The sequence below is a fragment of the Heteronotia binoei genome, chromosome 21 (genome assembly GCF_032191835.1).
Source record: "Heteronotia binoei isolate CCM8104 ecotype False Entrance Well chromosome 21, APGP_CSIRO_Hbin_v1, whole genome shotgun sequence".
Taxonomy (NCBI): domain Eukaryota; kingdom Metazoa; phylum Chordata; class Lepidosauria; order Squamata; family Gekkonidae; genus Heteronotia; species Heteronotia binoei.
In genome coordinates, this window is record NC_083243.1 from 183744894 (window position 1) to 183762523 (window position 17630).

The 17630-nt window shown below is 44.8% G+C and overlaps 1 protein-coding gene across 1 annotated transcript in view; it reads right to left on the reverse strand.

Moving 5' to 3' along the window:
- Positions 1 to 17630, reverse strand: part of CNTNAP5 (contactin associated protein family member 5) — a 705383-nt gene that overhangs the window by 505217 nt on the left and 182536 nt on the right. Inside the window, exon 3 of the mRNA XM_060261906.1 lies at positions 11956 to 12149. Within this exon, the coding sequence (XP_060117889.1) occupies positions 11956 to 12149 (194 nt within the window). The remainder of the gene's footprint in view (positions 1 to 11955; positions 12150 to 17630) is intronic.

Here is a 17630-nt window from a genome sequence, read left to right on the forward strand (position 1 = left end):
AACCATCTGCCTTTTCTTCACACCCCTTCCAACCCTCACAGCAATTAACACAGAACAATGGTCACATTCAACAGCCAGTTTCCTTATCACTACCCTTCCAGTAAGCCCCACCAAACAATGGGCACATCCACAAACCTATTGCCCTTTCACCACACCCTCTCCAGCCTAGAAATAGCAGCTCTCCAGCAGCCCTGGCCTCACTTAATGCACAGCAGCCAAGAAGGTCAGAGCGCCTGCTCCGACTGCAACGCCACTGAGGATGTTCTCCGTAGCCGAGAACGAAACGTCTGGAAGAAAAACTTTCTCCAGTAGAACACGGCATTTGAGCCCGAAAGATTCTATAAACCCTAATGATGTTACCAGCCATGAAAATCTGAAATCTTTGATAAGTTTTACCTCAGCTTTTCCAATCCCTGAATTCACCTATTCATCCCATGCCTGTTAAATAAAAGTGAGATTTCAGTTTGGACATTATACCATCTCAAGTATCATTTTCCCCATCAAGTTCCTGGGTTGGGCTAAACCCCAAATTATATTCTGTGGGACAAACATCCTGTGAAAACACAAATATTAACATGCTACTTAAAGCTGTTCAGTCACATCAGGGAACAAAACTTTCAGTGGAAAAATCTGCCTAGCCATGGGGGAGTGACCAGGGTCCATCACTGTGGCTTTATTTATAAATACAGATTTGGGAACCATTTAGGAACTGGAAGTCAGCCTTTCCTTGGGGGACCTTAATTGCTGCAGGGATAAAGGAAGCCCTATTTGTAAAGTGAAACATCCGCCTTGAACCCATTCCAGTCTGGCTTTCACCCGGGCCATGGGATGGAGACTGACCTAGTCACTATCACAGATGACCTAAGATGGTACTTTGATCTGTCAGCAGCATTTGACACGGTCAATTATGACCTTATGACCCACCGCATCGCCGTCACCAGAGTTCGGGGGATGGCTTTACAATGGTTTTCCTCCTTTCTCTGGAAACGGGGACAAAGGGAGGTGCTTGGCGAGCAGACTTCCTTGTGGCATCCACTTATATGTGGAGTGCCGCAGGGATCCATTCTCTTGCCAATGTTATTTAACATCTATATGCGCCCCGTTGCCCAGATTGCCTGAGGTTTTCGGCTGGGTTGCCACCAGTATGCTGATGACATCCAGCTCTATTTGTTGATGAGTGGCCGGCCTGTCGCCACCCCTGACCAGTTGTCCGAGGCATTGGGAGCCGTGGCTGGGTGGTTACAACAGAGCCGGCTGAAGCTGAATCCAACTAAGATGGAGGTCCTGTATCTGAGTCGGGGTGGGGTGGGTATGGGCATCCAGCTCCCAGCTTTGGATGGTGCCGCATTGGTGCCAGCCCAACAGGTGAAGAGCTTGGGAGTGACCTTGGATGCCTCCCTTTCCATGGAGGCTCAGATCACGATGGTTGCCAGGTGTGCCTTTTGTTATCTTTGGCAGATCAGGCAACTAGCACGATATCCGCCCAGGACCTGGCTACAGTGATCCATGCAATGGTCACTTCCAGACTAGACTACTGTAACTCTCTCTACGCTGGCTTACCCTGCTGTCTGCACCACCGTTACGAGTGAGTGTTTGGCTGGCACTCTGCAGTCTGCACTGGCTGCCCATTGAGTACCAGATCCACTTCAAGGTTTTGGTTCTAATGTTTAAAGCCTTATGCAGCCTGAGACCAACATACCTGTAAGACCGTCTCCTTCCATATATGCCCAGGAGGTCGTTACATTCAGCCTCCCAACATCTGTTGGCCATCCCTGGCCCAAGAGACGCCCGCCTTGCCTCAACTAGGGCCAGGGCTTTTTCAGTCCTGGCCCCGACCTGGTGGAATCAGCTCCCTACAGAGATCAGGGCCCTACCTGGCTTATTAGCCTTCTGTAGGGCCTGTAAAATGGAGCTGCTCCACCAGACTTTTAGTTGAAGCTGTGGGCATCTATTCTTGATCTGGTTGGCCTCCCCTTTCGGCACTGCCACCTGTGTTACAAAATGGATTATCATCTGCCGTCTCTATGAGATATCATGATGTGAGATGGTGAGGCTGGGCAATATGTGATATGGTAAACTTCTCTGCGTGCCATAGAGGTGTCTGTTTTTAAAATGTTTTTATTGTATTTTATTGTTTTATCATGTGCTGTACTCCGCCCTGAGCCCTACGGGGAATGGGCGGTATAGAAATATACTAAAATAGATTAAATAAATAAATAAAGTAGATTATTTGAATGGTGGCGGATGCTCTGTGGGCATTCTCAAAAGCATGCAATGCTTGAGCTCTTGAACGTCCAGATAACTGGAAGACTATACCAAGGTATTTTAAGGTTTTGGTTTGTTCCATATCATGGTCCTCTATTAGCTATCTGCAAGTTCGATGTGTTTTTGTAAAGAAAAGAACTTTTGCTTTTTTGAGTTTGTCACAAGCTGCTCCTCTTTGATGTACATGGTGAAGGCACAGAATGCTCTCCTAAGGCTGACTTGTGAGGTGAGGTGGGATAAGGTGATGGTGTCATCTGCATATAGCAAGGCAAAGAGATCATTTTATCAGCAAGCTTTGGCAGATGGAAGCTTGAATTTCTTAGTTGTTGCACCAAAGAGTTGATGTAATAGTTAAAAAGTGTGGGTGTGGAGGGATAGAATACAATCCTGCTTTACCCCTTTGTCAACTGGAATCTTATTGGAGAGATGGCCTTGGGAACTGCATCTTACTTTGAGAAAGTGTCCTTTATGCCATGAGTGAATAAGTATGTAGAGTCATCATCATCAATTATTATTATTAGATTTTTATTTTAAATTTCCCATAGGAGTACAGAAGGGGGAAAAAGGGGAGTGGGGGAAAAGCTCTGTTATAATTACCCAAATACATCATATATGGGCAGTTTTACTAATACAAACACTGAAGGTACGTATTTCTTATTCCATTTGCTACTGTGCAAGAAGAATAGTTTAGCAACTACATGACATGACATGATATATTAGCATAGTAACATGAGAATATTTCATGAGAAAGTGTGTGTGTGTCTAGTTTTAAAGAAGGACTCTTCACACACACACACACACACACACACACACACACACACACAAATCATTGGTAGAATATCATGGCTATTTAAAGGTCCAGTATAGCCTCCTATTAAAGCCTTTATATCCTATAATACTCTCTTACTTTCTTAACATTGTTATCCTACCTTATAAATTTGATCTACCAGAGAATACGATATAAGTAACCTCATAATGGCCAGTTTTCATACTAGCATTTTTTATGCTTTTTTTAAAAGTCACATCCAGAACCCATGAGATTTTATGTTAAATCAATATTAGCATATACTGAACTACCAAGCTACATATTTAATTATGGTCAGCAAAGAAATAATCTTTCAATATCTTACCAGAAAAAAAAAATGACTACAAGGATAAATTATAATAATCATTAAAACAACCTTTCCATTGTTTTCGATTTTTGGTTAATATGATTTGTCAATTTTGCCATATTTGTGAATTCTTGCATTTTATCAATCTGGTTCTCCAGAGTTGGGCAACACACAGTTTCCCACTTAGCTACAAGTATTATTCTTCCTGCAGTTAACATATATCTGAGCAGTTCATGCATTCTTTTATCCACATTCATTGGTAGAATTCCTAACAGCATTATCTCTGATGACATAACAAATCTGATTTTTAAGATTTTTTTTTGAACTTCTGTATGTAATTCCATCCAGTATTTTTTTTAAAAAATTACAGGACCACCATATATGGTAAAAAGTACCATCTATCTGATTACACTTCCAACATAGTCCTTTGTAGTTTTTGTCCATCTTTTTAATGTCTTTTGCATAATATACCACTGAAAGAACAGTTTTCTCTAAGTGCTTGGCTTGGCTTGCTGTGAATTAAGTATGTAGAGCAGTGTTTCCCAAAGTGGGTGATATTGCCCCCTGGGGGGCGCTGGAACAATCCAGGGGGGCGGTAGTAGCCTTGGGTGCAATTGGGGGGCAGTGAATAAAAATAAGGGGGCGGTGGAAGCATAAAAGAAGAGAAGAGGGTGGTAGGTGTCGAAACATCACATTTCTGGGAGGTATCCAGAATTTCTAATTTAGAGAAAAATTTCCATTAACAAAGACAGAGGGCTCCTTTTGTCTGCTACTTAGTGCAAATTCACCCAATTAGACTAGTAATGAGGACCAGAACTCCTTCCATTTAAAATATAAGAAGGATGCAGTTTATTTACAAGTCAGAATAAAAACATAGAGGTGTACAGACAAACAAGAAACACAGAACCAAAAAGCTTACTAGCTATCCTAGCCAATACTTGCTACAGCTAGCAGCTTCTCAAGGTTGCTTGCAGTTTCTCTCTCAGCAATTAGGCCCCTTCCCAGCCGAGTGGTCCATCGACCGCTGAGGCTGGGGGCCGCACATTGCCTCCCCGCGCGGATACGAGGCAAATGGTGCTTACCTTAGGGAGAGGGGGCGTGGTGCCGCCTTAAGAGGCCGCTCCCGCCCCCCTTCCACGCAGTTAGAAATCCGCTCTCGGCCCACCCGCCCACCCGTCAAGCAGTGCAGGCAGAGGCTGGTCGCCGGTTTCAGGGGCCGGGTAGGAATTTTTCGCCCTCGGAAGGATTGGCCAATTCGGGGGTGTTTTTGCCTACCCTGCACTGCTGATGTTGGTGCTGGCAATTGGAATGGTGGTGCCGTTATATAGGTTGGTCACTGGCAGTTTGTGCTTGGGATTATGTTTTGGGGATTGGTGAGCTCCCGTAGCATCGCGCCATTTTTGGTGCATGACTTCCCTGGGGGACCGCAAGCTGTACGGCCCAAGGTTGGCTCCAGGGAGTCTGTGGATCCCGGCACGCAGTGAGTGTCCGCATCCCAGGTTGCACGTATGTGGGGATGGCGGAGCTCAGGTGAGCGGTGATCATGATGCCGGGCCGGCCGGGTCTGAGCCGTTTGATTGGCTCACACCCGGGGCTTTGGGGGCTCGCCCAGTTCCAGGTCAAGGAGGTGGTCGGGTGGACCCCTGGCTTGTCCTGTCCCCAGTTTTGCCCTTGCCGTTAAGTTTAATAAAGTGGCCCTTTAATCCAATCTGGTGTGTGTCTCGTTATTCCGCCTGGGGGGGGCAATACAGTTCAAGTCAGGACAGTGGAAGCACTGAGGCAATTGCACAAACTTCTCTGAAAAGTCCCAACCTGCAGCTTTCTCCTCACAAGGTTTTCTGCAGAGCATCAAGTTTCTTACAGTCCTCTGGTTACCAAGTGGTTGCTTCTGTTGATTTTAGCCAACTGCAATGCCCCAGACACAAGATTGTCTTCTGCAGGGGTGGCGCATGGGAGTAGGCAGGGTAGGCAACTGTCTAAGGCACCACCCTACCAAGATCGCTGCTGGGCACCCCCTTACTCCCCCTTCCCATGTGGCATGATCTCGCCAGCCAGCAGGCAAGCCAAGAACCCCGGGTGGAACTACTGCATCGCCATGTTTCTTTGCAGGACAAATGTTGCCTGTGCTTGTCAGAGGCTTCCAAGGAAGCCTCCAAAGAGAGACCCATTTTACCACTGCCTGCTGCTTTCTGTCTATATCCTTCTTAAAATATGGCGCTCAAACCTGAACACAATATTCCAGGTGAGGTCTTACCAGAGCAGAGTAAAGCGATACCATCACATCATGTGATCTGGACACTATACTTCTGTTGATACAGCCCAAAATTGCATTTGCTTTTTTAGCCACCGCATTACACTGTTGACTCATGTTCAGCATATGATCCACTAAGACCCCTAGATCCTTTTCGCACATACTACTGCTAAGACAAGTCTCCCCATCCTATAACTATGCATGGGATTTTTTCTACCTAAATGCAGAACTTTACATTTCTCCCTGTTAAAATTCATTTTATTGTTTTCAGCCCAGTTTTCCAGCCTGTCAAGGTCATCCTGTATTCTGTTTCTGTCTTCTTCTGTGTTTGCAACCCCTCCCACTTTAGTATCATCTGCAAATGTAATAAGCATTCCCTCTACTCCTTCATCCAAATCGTTTATAAAGATGTTGAACAAAACAGGTCCCAGGACAGATCCTTGAGGCAGTCCACTTGTCACTCCTCTCCAAGAGGATGAGGAACCATTCACAAGTACTTTTTGGGTGCGATCTGTCAACCAGTTACAGACCCACCTAACAGTAACAGGATTCAAATCACATTTTACCAACTTGTCAACAAGGATAGTATGTAGAACCTTATCAAAAGCCTTACTGAAATCAAGATAAACAATGTCTACAGCATTCCTCTGATCCAGCAAGGTTGTCACTTTCTCAAAAAAAGAGATCAGGTTAGTCTGACATGCCTTGTTCTTGAGAAGACCATGGTGGCTCTTAGTAATCACATCCATTCTTTCTAAATGTTCCAGGACCGACTGTTTGATGATTTGTTCTAAAACTTTTCCAGGTATAGACATCAAGCTAATGGGTCGGTAGTTGCCCGGATCCTCTTTTCCCCCTCTTTTTCCTTATGGTAGAATCCATAATGTTTTAGATATAGCAGAAATATTTGCATTTTCTACAATATCTATGGTCCCTTCCTATATTATTTATCAACCTTGTATTATTTTATAAACCTTACCTTGTTTCACTTCTTAAATAATAGCGCTGTTTTGCTCTGTACTGAATAAAGATATGGGTCTGTATGATTTCACTAGTGTCAGATTTTATTTTGTTTTTGGTTCAGCCTCATGCCAAAATTCTGGAATAGTCCATACTTCTAAATAATAATTAAATAGATCTACCATACTATGTTTAGCTATTTCATAAACTTTGTCAACAAACCGTCAAGATAAGAAAGGACAGAACACCTTGTTTAACACATTAAAAATTCAGAGCCCCAGGTAGGTCACCCTCTTTCCTAGAAATGGAGTATCAGTGTCCTTGGATTTCAGTAGGAGAGGAGATAATTTATTTTGATGGAGACAAATTAGCAGGATGAAGATGACCATTTTGCCCACCTGCCAGGAAGGGGCAAGGTTGATCCCTGTTTAGATATCCTGATATGAGACCATAAAAGTTGAGGATTTGTGCCTCATTATGATTGGGGAAAATATGCAGGGTTACATACATGGGATTCCAAGCAAAACCCTCCCAGCTAGGAGAGAAAGTATTAAAAGGTATAGCATGCTGCGTAAAAGGCACATAACATGAAGACCAGGTAATGGGGAGAAATGTATTAAACTCTATTTCAAAATTCCAGCTTATCTTGTGTCCATTCCACTGAGAATAATGTTAAGGTAAATCCAGTGATTTTGTACAACTTAGCCTTTGGTTTTGATTGTTTTATATCCACATCTGTAACATCCTTGTGAATGTTCGGATACTATGCTCTTGTGCTCCTGGAAGCTAGAGGCATATACTGGTAAATAAATCTTTCTTCCTTCAAAAGATCACAGAGGCCGTTTTCGCACTAGCGTTTACTCCGGCGTAGCACCCCATTTACCTCCGGATCTTTTCCTGGTTTTCGCACCTGTTGCTCCGGCGCTGCGTCTTGCTCCGGTGCTGCAGGGGTTTCACGCCGGAGTATCTAGATCCACCTCCTTCCGGAGTTTTTGAAAACCTCCGGATCCACACCGGATCCACTCCTCGGAGTTTGCTGTGGGAAATCCATCCACGCCGGATCGACTGCTTTGTGGGCGTCACCCTCTCCCTTTCCGTCCTCCCACCCCATCCACCCCCTTGGCCAATCATCAGCCGTTCGCGGCGCTTCCCAAAAGTGCCCGCACGGCCATTTTTTTTTAAACTTCATATTTCTTGCGTAATAGCGATATTTCGAAATTAACAAAAAAAACCCCTCCTGCGTTATTTCGCTGTTGCGTTATCTCGCAACTACATTATACATTGTTGGGGGGGGGGGAAATCTAGTGCCGGCACGGGCCAAAGCGTTCATGTGTGTGTGTTTTAAAAAGGCAATGCCTCCCTCAGCTGTGCCACCAGGATTTCTGGACCTGCACAAAATCGCCATGTATAAAATGGGAAGTTGGAGTCCTGCATTCTTCTCCCTGGCTACATTCCGCTCGGTTAGAAAATAGACGCGAGCTCGCTCTTCACACGCGCCACAGAAGGGGAAGGAGAGAATGGGGCGGGGGGGGAGCTCTGGCGGCAGGAATCAGTCAGGTCCCCGTTGCAAGCGCCAGCCAGGGAGGGGAAAGAGCGCAGAGGAAATCCCAGCTTCGCCACCCGGGAGGGAGCGAGGCTGGGAAAGGAAGAAGCTGCCACACATACACACACACAAACCCCTCGATTTCTCTCTCTTCGTTATTGCAATATTTCGCAACTTCAGAATTTGGGGGGGGGAATCTAGTGCTAGGATTCTCCACTGTGAATGCTTCTGTTAATACATAAAGGGCTGTGGAGGATCCTACAGCTACAGCCAATCCATGAGCAGAAGCAGCACACGTGATGCAGTTTGTCCACGAAAAGAAGGGGAAGGAACAGCTGTGACTGCCGATGTTACGTTAGTACGTCCTTACGCAACCAGACTTGCGCTTAAAAAAAAATGATTGACAGGGCATCGAACTCAAGTCGATGCCAGTGGGAAAACGATTTGAGCCGGGGCTTCATGGAAAGCGACTCCGCAAATGAGTCCATGTGCGAAAACGAGGAAAATGAGCCGGACATAATTGCGCCGTGGAATAAGGGGAGCAAACGCTAAGTGCAAAAACGACCAGAATGTGACCAAAAAAGCTCAAACTATCTTGCTGTTCAACCATACATAAACGAAACACCAGAGTGGATTAGAGGGTTAGCAGGGCCGGAGAAGGGAAGTGTGCATTAGTGAGTGAGCATGCATGCAGGACACTTTGTCAGTACCAACTGCTGATTGTAAGGGAAGATCTAATAAGTTTCATTGGCGTCAGAAATGTACCCTGTATGATTGGAGAGAATAGGCTAGCCACCTTACTCACACACAAATCCACCACTGGGTATTCTCAGGCAAGGAGAGCAGGGAGGGAAGGGGTGGATTATAATGCCATTTTATCTCATTTTTAAGCAATATACTTTGAGTAGTTATTTATTGAAATGAAACGGTGGTGGAAAGCACTATCAAATCACAGCAAATGTATGGTGATCCTATAGATTCTTCAAGGCAAGAGATGGTTTGCCATTGCCTACCTCTGCATAGCAACCCTGCACATTCTTGGTGAACTCCAATCCAAGTACTAACCAAGCTTCTGAGATCTAATGAGATCAGGCCAGCCTGATCCATTCATATCAGGACAAAATGAAACAGGAGTGTTCAAATACTGATTATCTTCCATTTAAATATCACTTATTTGTACTCCCCCCTGCCCTCAATACCTTCAATCGGTGAAGTCATTTGACTTCCTATTGATGCTGTTTCTCCCATCCTTACTTTCAGGGGCAGAATAACATTGACTGTTTTCGCACACAGCTAACCTCGCAGTCACAATCCTGTTCCCTCCGCAGCGTCCGGTCGGATTTCGCACCATCTGCGCCAGAGTTACAGGAAATGCCGCAGCTTTTGCGTAGCAAACATAAACCGCTAAAACCCAGTTTACGTTTGCTACGCAAAAGCTGTGGCACTTCCTGTAACTCCGGCGCAGATGGTGGGAAATCCGACCGGACGCTGCGGAGGGAACAGGATTGTGACTGCGAGGTAAGCTGTGTGCGAAAACGGTAATTCTCTTTTTGCCAGCTCAGATGTTAGAAGTAGACTCTTTCTCAACAAATCAAAATATAACAAATAAAAAAAAGCACACATTTTGCCACATACAATCTCCTTCTCTATCTGTTGGGTACCTACAACAGTCACTATTTATAGGCAGCCTTTATTATCTTCTAAATAATCATTGTTCTATTTCCTTTCCAACGCTGCCATCTGCCAAATAATCTCCTTTCTTCTTCCCTGCTTTCTTCTTCCCTCTTTTTGTATGAGGCAACTCCAATAATTGAGCCTAATAACAACCTTGAAAGCCTCCCATACAGTTATTAAAGACCCCACTGTGATTATATTAGATATAAAGTAATCCTCAATATCTCTTCTTTAATACTTACATCCAAAAATAAGAGATTACCTAGGTGGCAACACCTTGATTGGCCTAAATTTAAATTCACTTAGATTGCAATGGTCTGATGTATCACTACCCCCAGTGTCTGATGGATTAGTTTTAATCAAGATTACACACAGAGACACAAACAGAGCGAGTGAGAGAGAGAGAGTCTGAAGCATGAATCATGATGACTTGGTCCTTCCAACCATTTGCAAAATTCCAGTCCTTCAACTATTTTCTAATGTTTGGTGTAAGATTTGTAATACTATATCCTCCTCTTGATATATCCAAGACAGGTTGCAGTATCATGTTGAAATCTCTAAATATCACTAGTTGCCCTTTCTGAAAACTCTCACTGTTCTTTACTAATATTTAGAAATAAAATTAGCTCATTATTTTGCTTGTACACAATAGCAATCACAAGCGTTTGTCTGTAATACTTGACTACATTTCACCAGCATTTCACTGTTCATTGACGAAACAACCACATTTAGTTCTTGTGCGCTTCAAAAATTACAAAGAATAAGGAAGGAAGAGTCAGTTTGATGTGAGAGTCAGTTTGGCATAATGGTTAAGTGTGTGGACTCTTATCTGGGAGAACTGGGTTTGATTCCCCACTCCTCCACTTGCAGCTGCTGGAATGGCCTTGGGTCAGCCATAGCTCTCGTAGGAGTTGTCCTTGAAAGGGCAGCTGCTGAAAGAGCTCTCAGCCCTACCTGTCATGGGTGCTGGGGACCCTGCAGAAGAAGCTGAGCCTGCAGAAGAAACTGTGCCCCTGCCACCTGCACCAGTGCCCCTGCCTCCTGCTGGAGAAGATCCAAGCCCCCCCTGCCTCGCCCTCTCGGGTGGCTCATGTGCGTGACCGCCTTTGTCAGGACCTCAGGGATCGGGCGGCACGCTCACGAGCAAGACGCTCCCTGAGCCCTGAGTTTTGAAAGGATTCTGGCCCTTCTAGGAGTGAAGATGCTTGAGTCTCAGCAGGATCCTGGCTGCCTCTCTGAGCCAGCAATTAGCCCAAATGGGCAACAGACAGCAGAGGGCTATATAGCTGTGGGCTTTGGGAGGAGGCTTTGTGGAAGCAACTAGTCACTTACCAGACGGTCTAGCATCCACTCCGGCTTTTGACTTTGGCTTCCGGACCCCCTGACTTTGGCTTTGACTTCTGGACCCCCTGACTTCGGCTTCTGAACCTCTGACCTGCGATACCTGGACTGTGATTCGTTTTTGGCGCCTTGGACCCTCTTTGCTCACCAGCTACACACCTTGGACTGCCCCTGGACTTTGCCTGACCCGGCCCCAGCCCGTGACACTACCTACCTCACAGGGTGTCTGTTGTGGGGTGGGGGGAAGGTAAAGGAGATCCTGACTGCTCTGAGACTCTTGAGATTCAGGATATCGGGTGGGATATAAATCCAATATCATCAAATCCAATATCATCATCGTTAGTTTTCTAGGGATAGAACTGCAAATCACACACTGCCATATACTTTTGTTGTTTGCTGATTTTTGAGTTCACAGATACTGTAGATGATTTTCTCATAGGGTTGCCAGTAAGGTGGGGGAGTGGGAGGTAGAATTGTCAAATCCAGATTGAGGAACTCCTGAAAACCGGGAAGGGGAGCTTGAGGAAGACAGAGACTTCACTGGGGTACAATTACAGAAAGTCTACCCTCCAAAGCATCCATTTTTTCCCAGGGTATCTGATCACTATAGTTTGGAGATGAGCTGTAATTTTGGAGGATCCTCAGATCCCACCTGATGGCTGGCATCCCTATTTTGTCACCACCACAAGAATTAGAACTTTTAAATGTTGCAGTAATATTGATTAGTCTAGAAAAGGGTTCAATAGCACAAATATATCTATTATAGTTAATTGTACTGTAACTAATAATTCCAAACAATTCATACTCACCCAGATGATGTCTTCTTCCCTGTACTGCTTCCAGTTGCAGCCTGTATCACTGAACATTAGACTATAGCTTGTTGTCCAGTCTGAGCTTCCATATCTTCCTTGAGTAGCAACACCTGTAATCTCCACTCTCTCTCCCAGATCAACCTGAAGCCATTGCTCTGTGCTAGAATCCATTGGGGACCATCCACCAGCTCCTAGAGATGACCAGGGAAATGTGAGAGCAGATTACAATAAACCCCATACCAGCTTTAGTAAATGTATGCATATGATCACCTCATGATGTTAATGATACTGCTTCTTGAATAAAAAAAAAGTTACCTGTCTTGAAAAGGTAATTGCACATGTGGGATAGGTCTATCAATGGCTGTTATTCATAGTCCTATCTCCCATGCCTTTTCAAGGCTACTCTTTGATTCAAGAAGTACCTCTGTGATGACTAAACAGAAGCACTATGTTTAGAGACATAAGCCCTTTGAATATAAGTGATAGGCAAACACAAGAGGAGACTTTGGTGTAATTCCAGGAATATCAAGTTGATGACTCTGTGAGGCATATTAAACTAGAAATACTGATCACTGATCTGTTCCAGAATGATGGCTCGTATGGTATTGCATTCTTTTGTACTGCAGTCATCACTGGATACCCTTCAACCTTCATTCTAGTCTGGGGTTTCCATTAGTCCCCTCCAAGTTCCTGCATCTTTGGGGGCTACAATGACTGAGTAAATGATGCTGGATAAAGTGCAAAATTTGACCTGCTTGTCTGCTAAGTCTTGGCCATTCTTTATTTCCACCACCTCCTCATGAGCCCTGCTGGCTATTGCTGTGTACACAGTTTCATCTTTTTTTTAAAAAAAACCTGCATATCTTATATATCCTGCATTTTTAATTTAATTTAATTTGATTTTTAAATTTATACCCCGTCCTATCCAGCAAGCAGGCTCAGGGCAGCTTACAGCATTAAAACAACATTAAAATGAACCACATCAAAAATTAAACAACATCATAACTACAAATATATCATGTCAGATCCGAGAACAGTAATACATGCAATTGGCAACAGACCACACAACAGTAGACTGAAAGCGTTCAGCACAACTTGAGCACATTGATGGTAGGGTGCTGAGCGGTGACTTCAAAGGACACCCGCTGGATCAAATAAAAGCCTAGCAGAAGAGCTCCATCTTACAGGCCATGTGGATCTTGGCTAGATCCCACAGGGCCTGGATCTCCAGCAGAAGTTCATTCTACCAGGTAGGGGCCCAGACCAAAAAGGGCCCTGGCCCTCATCAAAGCCAGTCAGGCATCCTTAAAACCAGGGATCACAAGATGTTGTGTAACTGACCACAGAGCCCGGGGGCGGCCCATATGGAGAGAGGTGGTTCTGAAAATATGCAGGCTCCAGGCCATAAAGGGCCTTAAAGGTAAGAACCAACACCTTGAAATGGATCCAGTACTTGATGGGTAGCCAGTGCAGTCTGCACAGCACGGGATGCATCTGCGCCCGTATAGGCCTTGATGCCAACAACCAGGCTGCTGTGTTCTGCACTTGCTGGAGTTTCCAGAGCAGGACCAAGGGTAGCCCCACATAGAGAGAGTTACAATAATCTCATCTGGAGGTGACAGTTCTATGAATAACTGCGGCTAGATCACAGGAGGTAAGGTAGGGGACCAACTGCTGGGCCCACCTGTAATCTCCACTCTGTCTCCTAGATCAACCTGAAGCCATTGCTCTGTGCTAGAATCCATTGGGGACCATTCACCAGCTCCTAGATGGAAAAATGTGGCCCTTGCAGTGGTGGCAACCTGGGCCTTCACAGATAAAGAGGCATCCAAAAATACCCCCAAGCTCTTTGCCTCTGTTTATGGCACTAATTGAGTTCCATCGAAGGGCAGGAGCCTGATCCCAGTTTGGTGTAGTGGTTAAGTGTGCGGACTCTTATCTGGGAGAACCGGGTTTGATTCCCCACTCCTCCATTTGCACCTGCTGGGATGGCCTTGGGTCAGCCATAGTTCTGGCAGAGGTTGTCCTTGAAAGGGCAGCTGCTGTGAGAGCCCTCTCCAGCCCCACCCACCTCACAAGGTGTCTGTTGTGGGGGAGGAAGGTAAAGGAGATTGTGAGCCGCTCTGAGAATCTGAGATTCAGAGTGGAGGGCGGGATATAAATCCAATATCTTCTTCTGCTATCCCACTTCCTGTCCCCTCAAACCCAGACACTGGATTTCCATCTTTGATAGATTTTACTTCAGTCGGCTCTGGTGCAACCAACTAGCCATGGCTTGTAATGCCTCACCAAGTTTATCAGGGGCAGGGTCTGGATAGCCATCCATAAGCAGATTGAGCTGGGTGTCATCAGCATATTGGTGACAACCCAGTCTATGTCTCTGGACCATCTGGGTGAGAGGGCGCATGTAGATATCAAATAACACTAGGGAAAGGTTCGCCCCCTGCAGCACTCCACATTCAAATGGGTGCCACTGGGACAATTCTCACTCAAGAGGCCACCCTCTGTCCCAACCATGGTGAAAAGAAGTTAGCCACTGTAAAGCTAATCCCCAAATCCCTGCATCGGCAAGGCAGTGGGCCAACACCTCATGGTCAACCATACCAAATGCTGGTGATAGATCTAAGAGTATCAGCAGTGCCAATCCGCCCCAATCCAGATGCCTCTGGATGTCATCCACTAAGGCGACCAGTACCATCTCTGTCCCATGGGCAGGGAAAAACCAGACTGGAAGGGGTCCAGGATGTCAGTTTCCTCCAAGAAAGCCTGGAGCTATGTTGCCACCACCTTCTCCACCACCTTGCCCAGGAATGGTAAGTTTGATACTAGGTAGTTAGTAAGGACCGTAGGATCCAAAGATGGTTTTTTCAGGAGAGTGCAAACCACTGCCTCCTTCAAAGCCCCTGAGAATGTCCCTGATAACAGGGATGTGTTAACAAACTCATGCAGGGGAATCCCAACTTCCTCACCACTGGCTTTAATCAGCCATGATGGGCAGGGATCAAGGATCATATAAACAACATGAATTTGAGTGGACTGGAAGGTGGTGGAAAACAGGAGGGCCTGGCATGACTTGGTCCAGGGGGTCGCAAAGAACTGGACTCGACTGCGACTGAACAACAACAACAACAAAATAGGACATGTAATTTGGTTTTTGGGATCAGGAATAACAATGCTTCTAATTTGTGAGATTGTGCGTAACTTTTAGCACTTCTAGGTTCACTGAGTTTAGTCTATAAAAAAGACGCCCTAAGCCTGCTTCGGCAGGAAGGGCGGGATATAAATCTAATAAACCTAAAGTGAAATATAAAATATCCCTTTACCTATTTAAAATATTTAATTCTCTGCAGTTTATTATTAAATATTGTTTTATCTTTTTGATATTTTCTCCCCAGTGCACCTTAATTTTTAAAAGCTCCCATCTTAATAAAGACGCTTATAAAACCTTCCCTGTATCACAATTTGGAAGCATTTTTATTTCAGTATATTTTTGAATGTGTTTTCTTTTTTACCCCCTTTTTTTACATATGGCATGAACATTGGGTATGTATTATCCCGAATAATTTAAATCAATTTGAATAGAAGAAGAAGAAGAAGAAGAAGAAGAAGAAGATATTGGATTTATATCCCGCCCTCCACTCCGAAGAGTCTCAGAGCGGCTCACAATCTCCTTTACCTTCCTCCCCCACAACAATCACCCTGTGAGGTGGGTGGGGCTGGAGAGGGCTCTCACAGCAGCTGCCCTTTCAAGGACAACCTCTGCCAGAGCTATGGCTGACCCAAGGCCATGCTAGCAGGTGCAAGTGGAGGAGTGGGGAATCAAACCCGGTTCTCCCAGATAAGAGTCCGCACACTTAACCACTACACCAAACCGGCTCTCATAAAATAGTTTTTAAAAGATATATTTCACCTTTATCAGCATACAGTAATCTAGATAGATTTTGAATCATGTAAAGAATTATTTTAGAGATTTTCCTTCTTCAATTTGGATAAAGCAATTTAATGGAGGTTATGTTATAATGAAGTAATCTATCTATCTTGGGTAGTAAATAAGCCTGTATGGTAGATTAGGATTTCTTATTTTTTCTCCCTTCTTTATAAGCACTATGATATTTGGGTATATGTTGTCTCCAAGAATGTTTAATTAAGTCTGGATAACTTATTAAGTACATATTTTATTGTTGTCTTCATGGCATCTTAGCGAATAGATGTGCTTTATAATTTTGGAGATCTGCTCTTTATGCTTAAGCTTGAAACTTAACTTTTATTAATATAGATAGTTACATGGTTGTATTGTGAAGTTATCCTATCTTTTGGCAGTAAATAAGCCTGTATGACAGACTAAATTTTTTTTGTTCATTCCCCCCTTATATTTTCCTTTTTTCTTCTTTTTAATTATTCTGTTTGTTATTTTTTCTTTCTTTTTCTTTTCCTTCTTTCTCCTGGTAGGTAGTAAGGACAAAAGGGGATGATCTATAATTTGATTAACAGAACAGTAGGCTTCTCACCTCCAACCCCTGCCTTGCCGGGGGACCCCTGGATTAGCAGCCTAATCCCCCGCTCTCTAAAAATCTGGAAGCGGGGGTGGGGGGGGTGGAATGCGCCGTGTCTCTTTCCCTGCCTGGCTTCAGGGTTCTCCCTTCCTCCGGGCCACAAAGACCCGCCCAATGTCGGCCTGCTATTCGCTCCAGTCCAGCCTCCCTTTGCGAGGTGCATGCTGGGACTCGTAGTCCTTGCATCCTCTCCGGCTGCCGGGTGGCGTCTCCTCGGGGAGTCTGGCCGGTGCGGGGGGAGCTCTGCCCCCGGAAGACCATGTGCGTTTCTACCTCTGGAGGCTTCAGTCGCTGATTGAAAGGCTTCCTCTTGAGATGGTGTGTCTGTGTTACTTTGAAGAAGTTGGCAGCAACTTGTGAGTAGAAAGGCCAATCCCCTTCAGAGTCGCCAGAAATGGGGGGGACACGTCTGCTGAGCATTATTCTCTATGTGGAGATTGATTCTCATAGGGTATAATGGGGAATTGATCTGGAGGTTTTGGGGGCTCTGGGGGAGCTTTCTTTTGAGGTAGAGGCACCAAATTTTCAGTATAATATCTAGTGACTCTCCCCAAAGTATCTCCCAAGTTTCAAAACGATTGGACCAGGGGGTCCCATTCTATGAGCCCCAAAAGAAGGTGCCCCTATCCTTCATTATTTCCTATGGAAGGAAGACATTTAAAAAGGTGTGCGGTTCCTTTAAATGTGATGGCCAGAACTTCCTTGGAGTTCAATTATGCTTGACACACCCTTGTTCCTGGCTCCACCCTGATGTCTCCTGGCTCCACCCCCAAAGTCCCCAGATATTTCTTGAATTGGACTTGGCAACCCTACAGAACAGCAAGAAATCACAAAAGGTCACAGATTGTATGTAGAATTTAATGGTGACATTTGGTGAAAAGATAGTGACTTGCAAGTATAATGAATCGTGTAGCTTTTCCTGTAGTAGAAATAACTGTAGTGTGTATACTTTATTCTTTTCTGGTATTTCCCCTTCTTTTCCCCTTCCCCTTTTATCTAAACTCGATAAAAAAACTTCTAACAAAGGAATACTTCATCAAGCCATTTCTACAGTTGTAGGCCAGGGTTGTCCCAGCCTGATTCTGCAGATTCTTAGTAGTTTCCTGGACTCCTGCATGC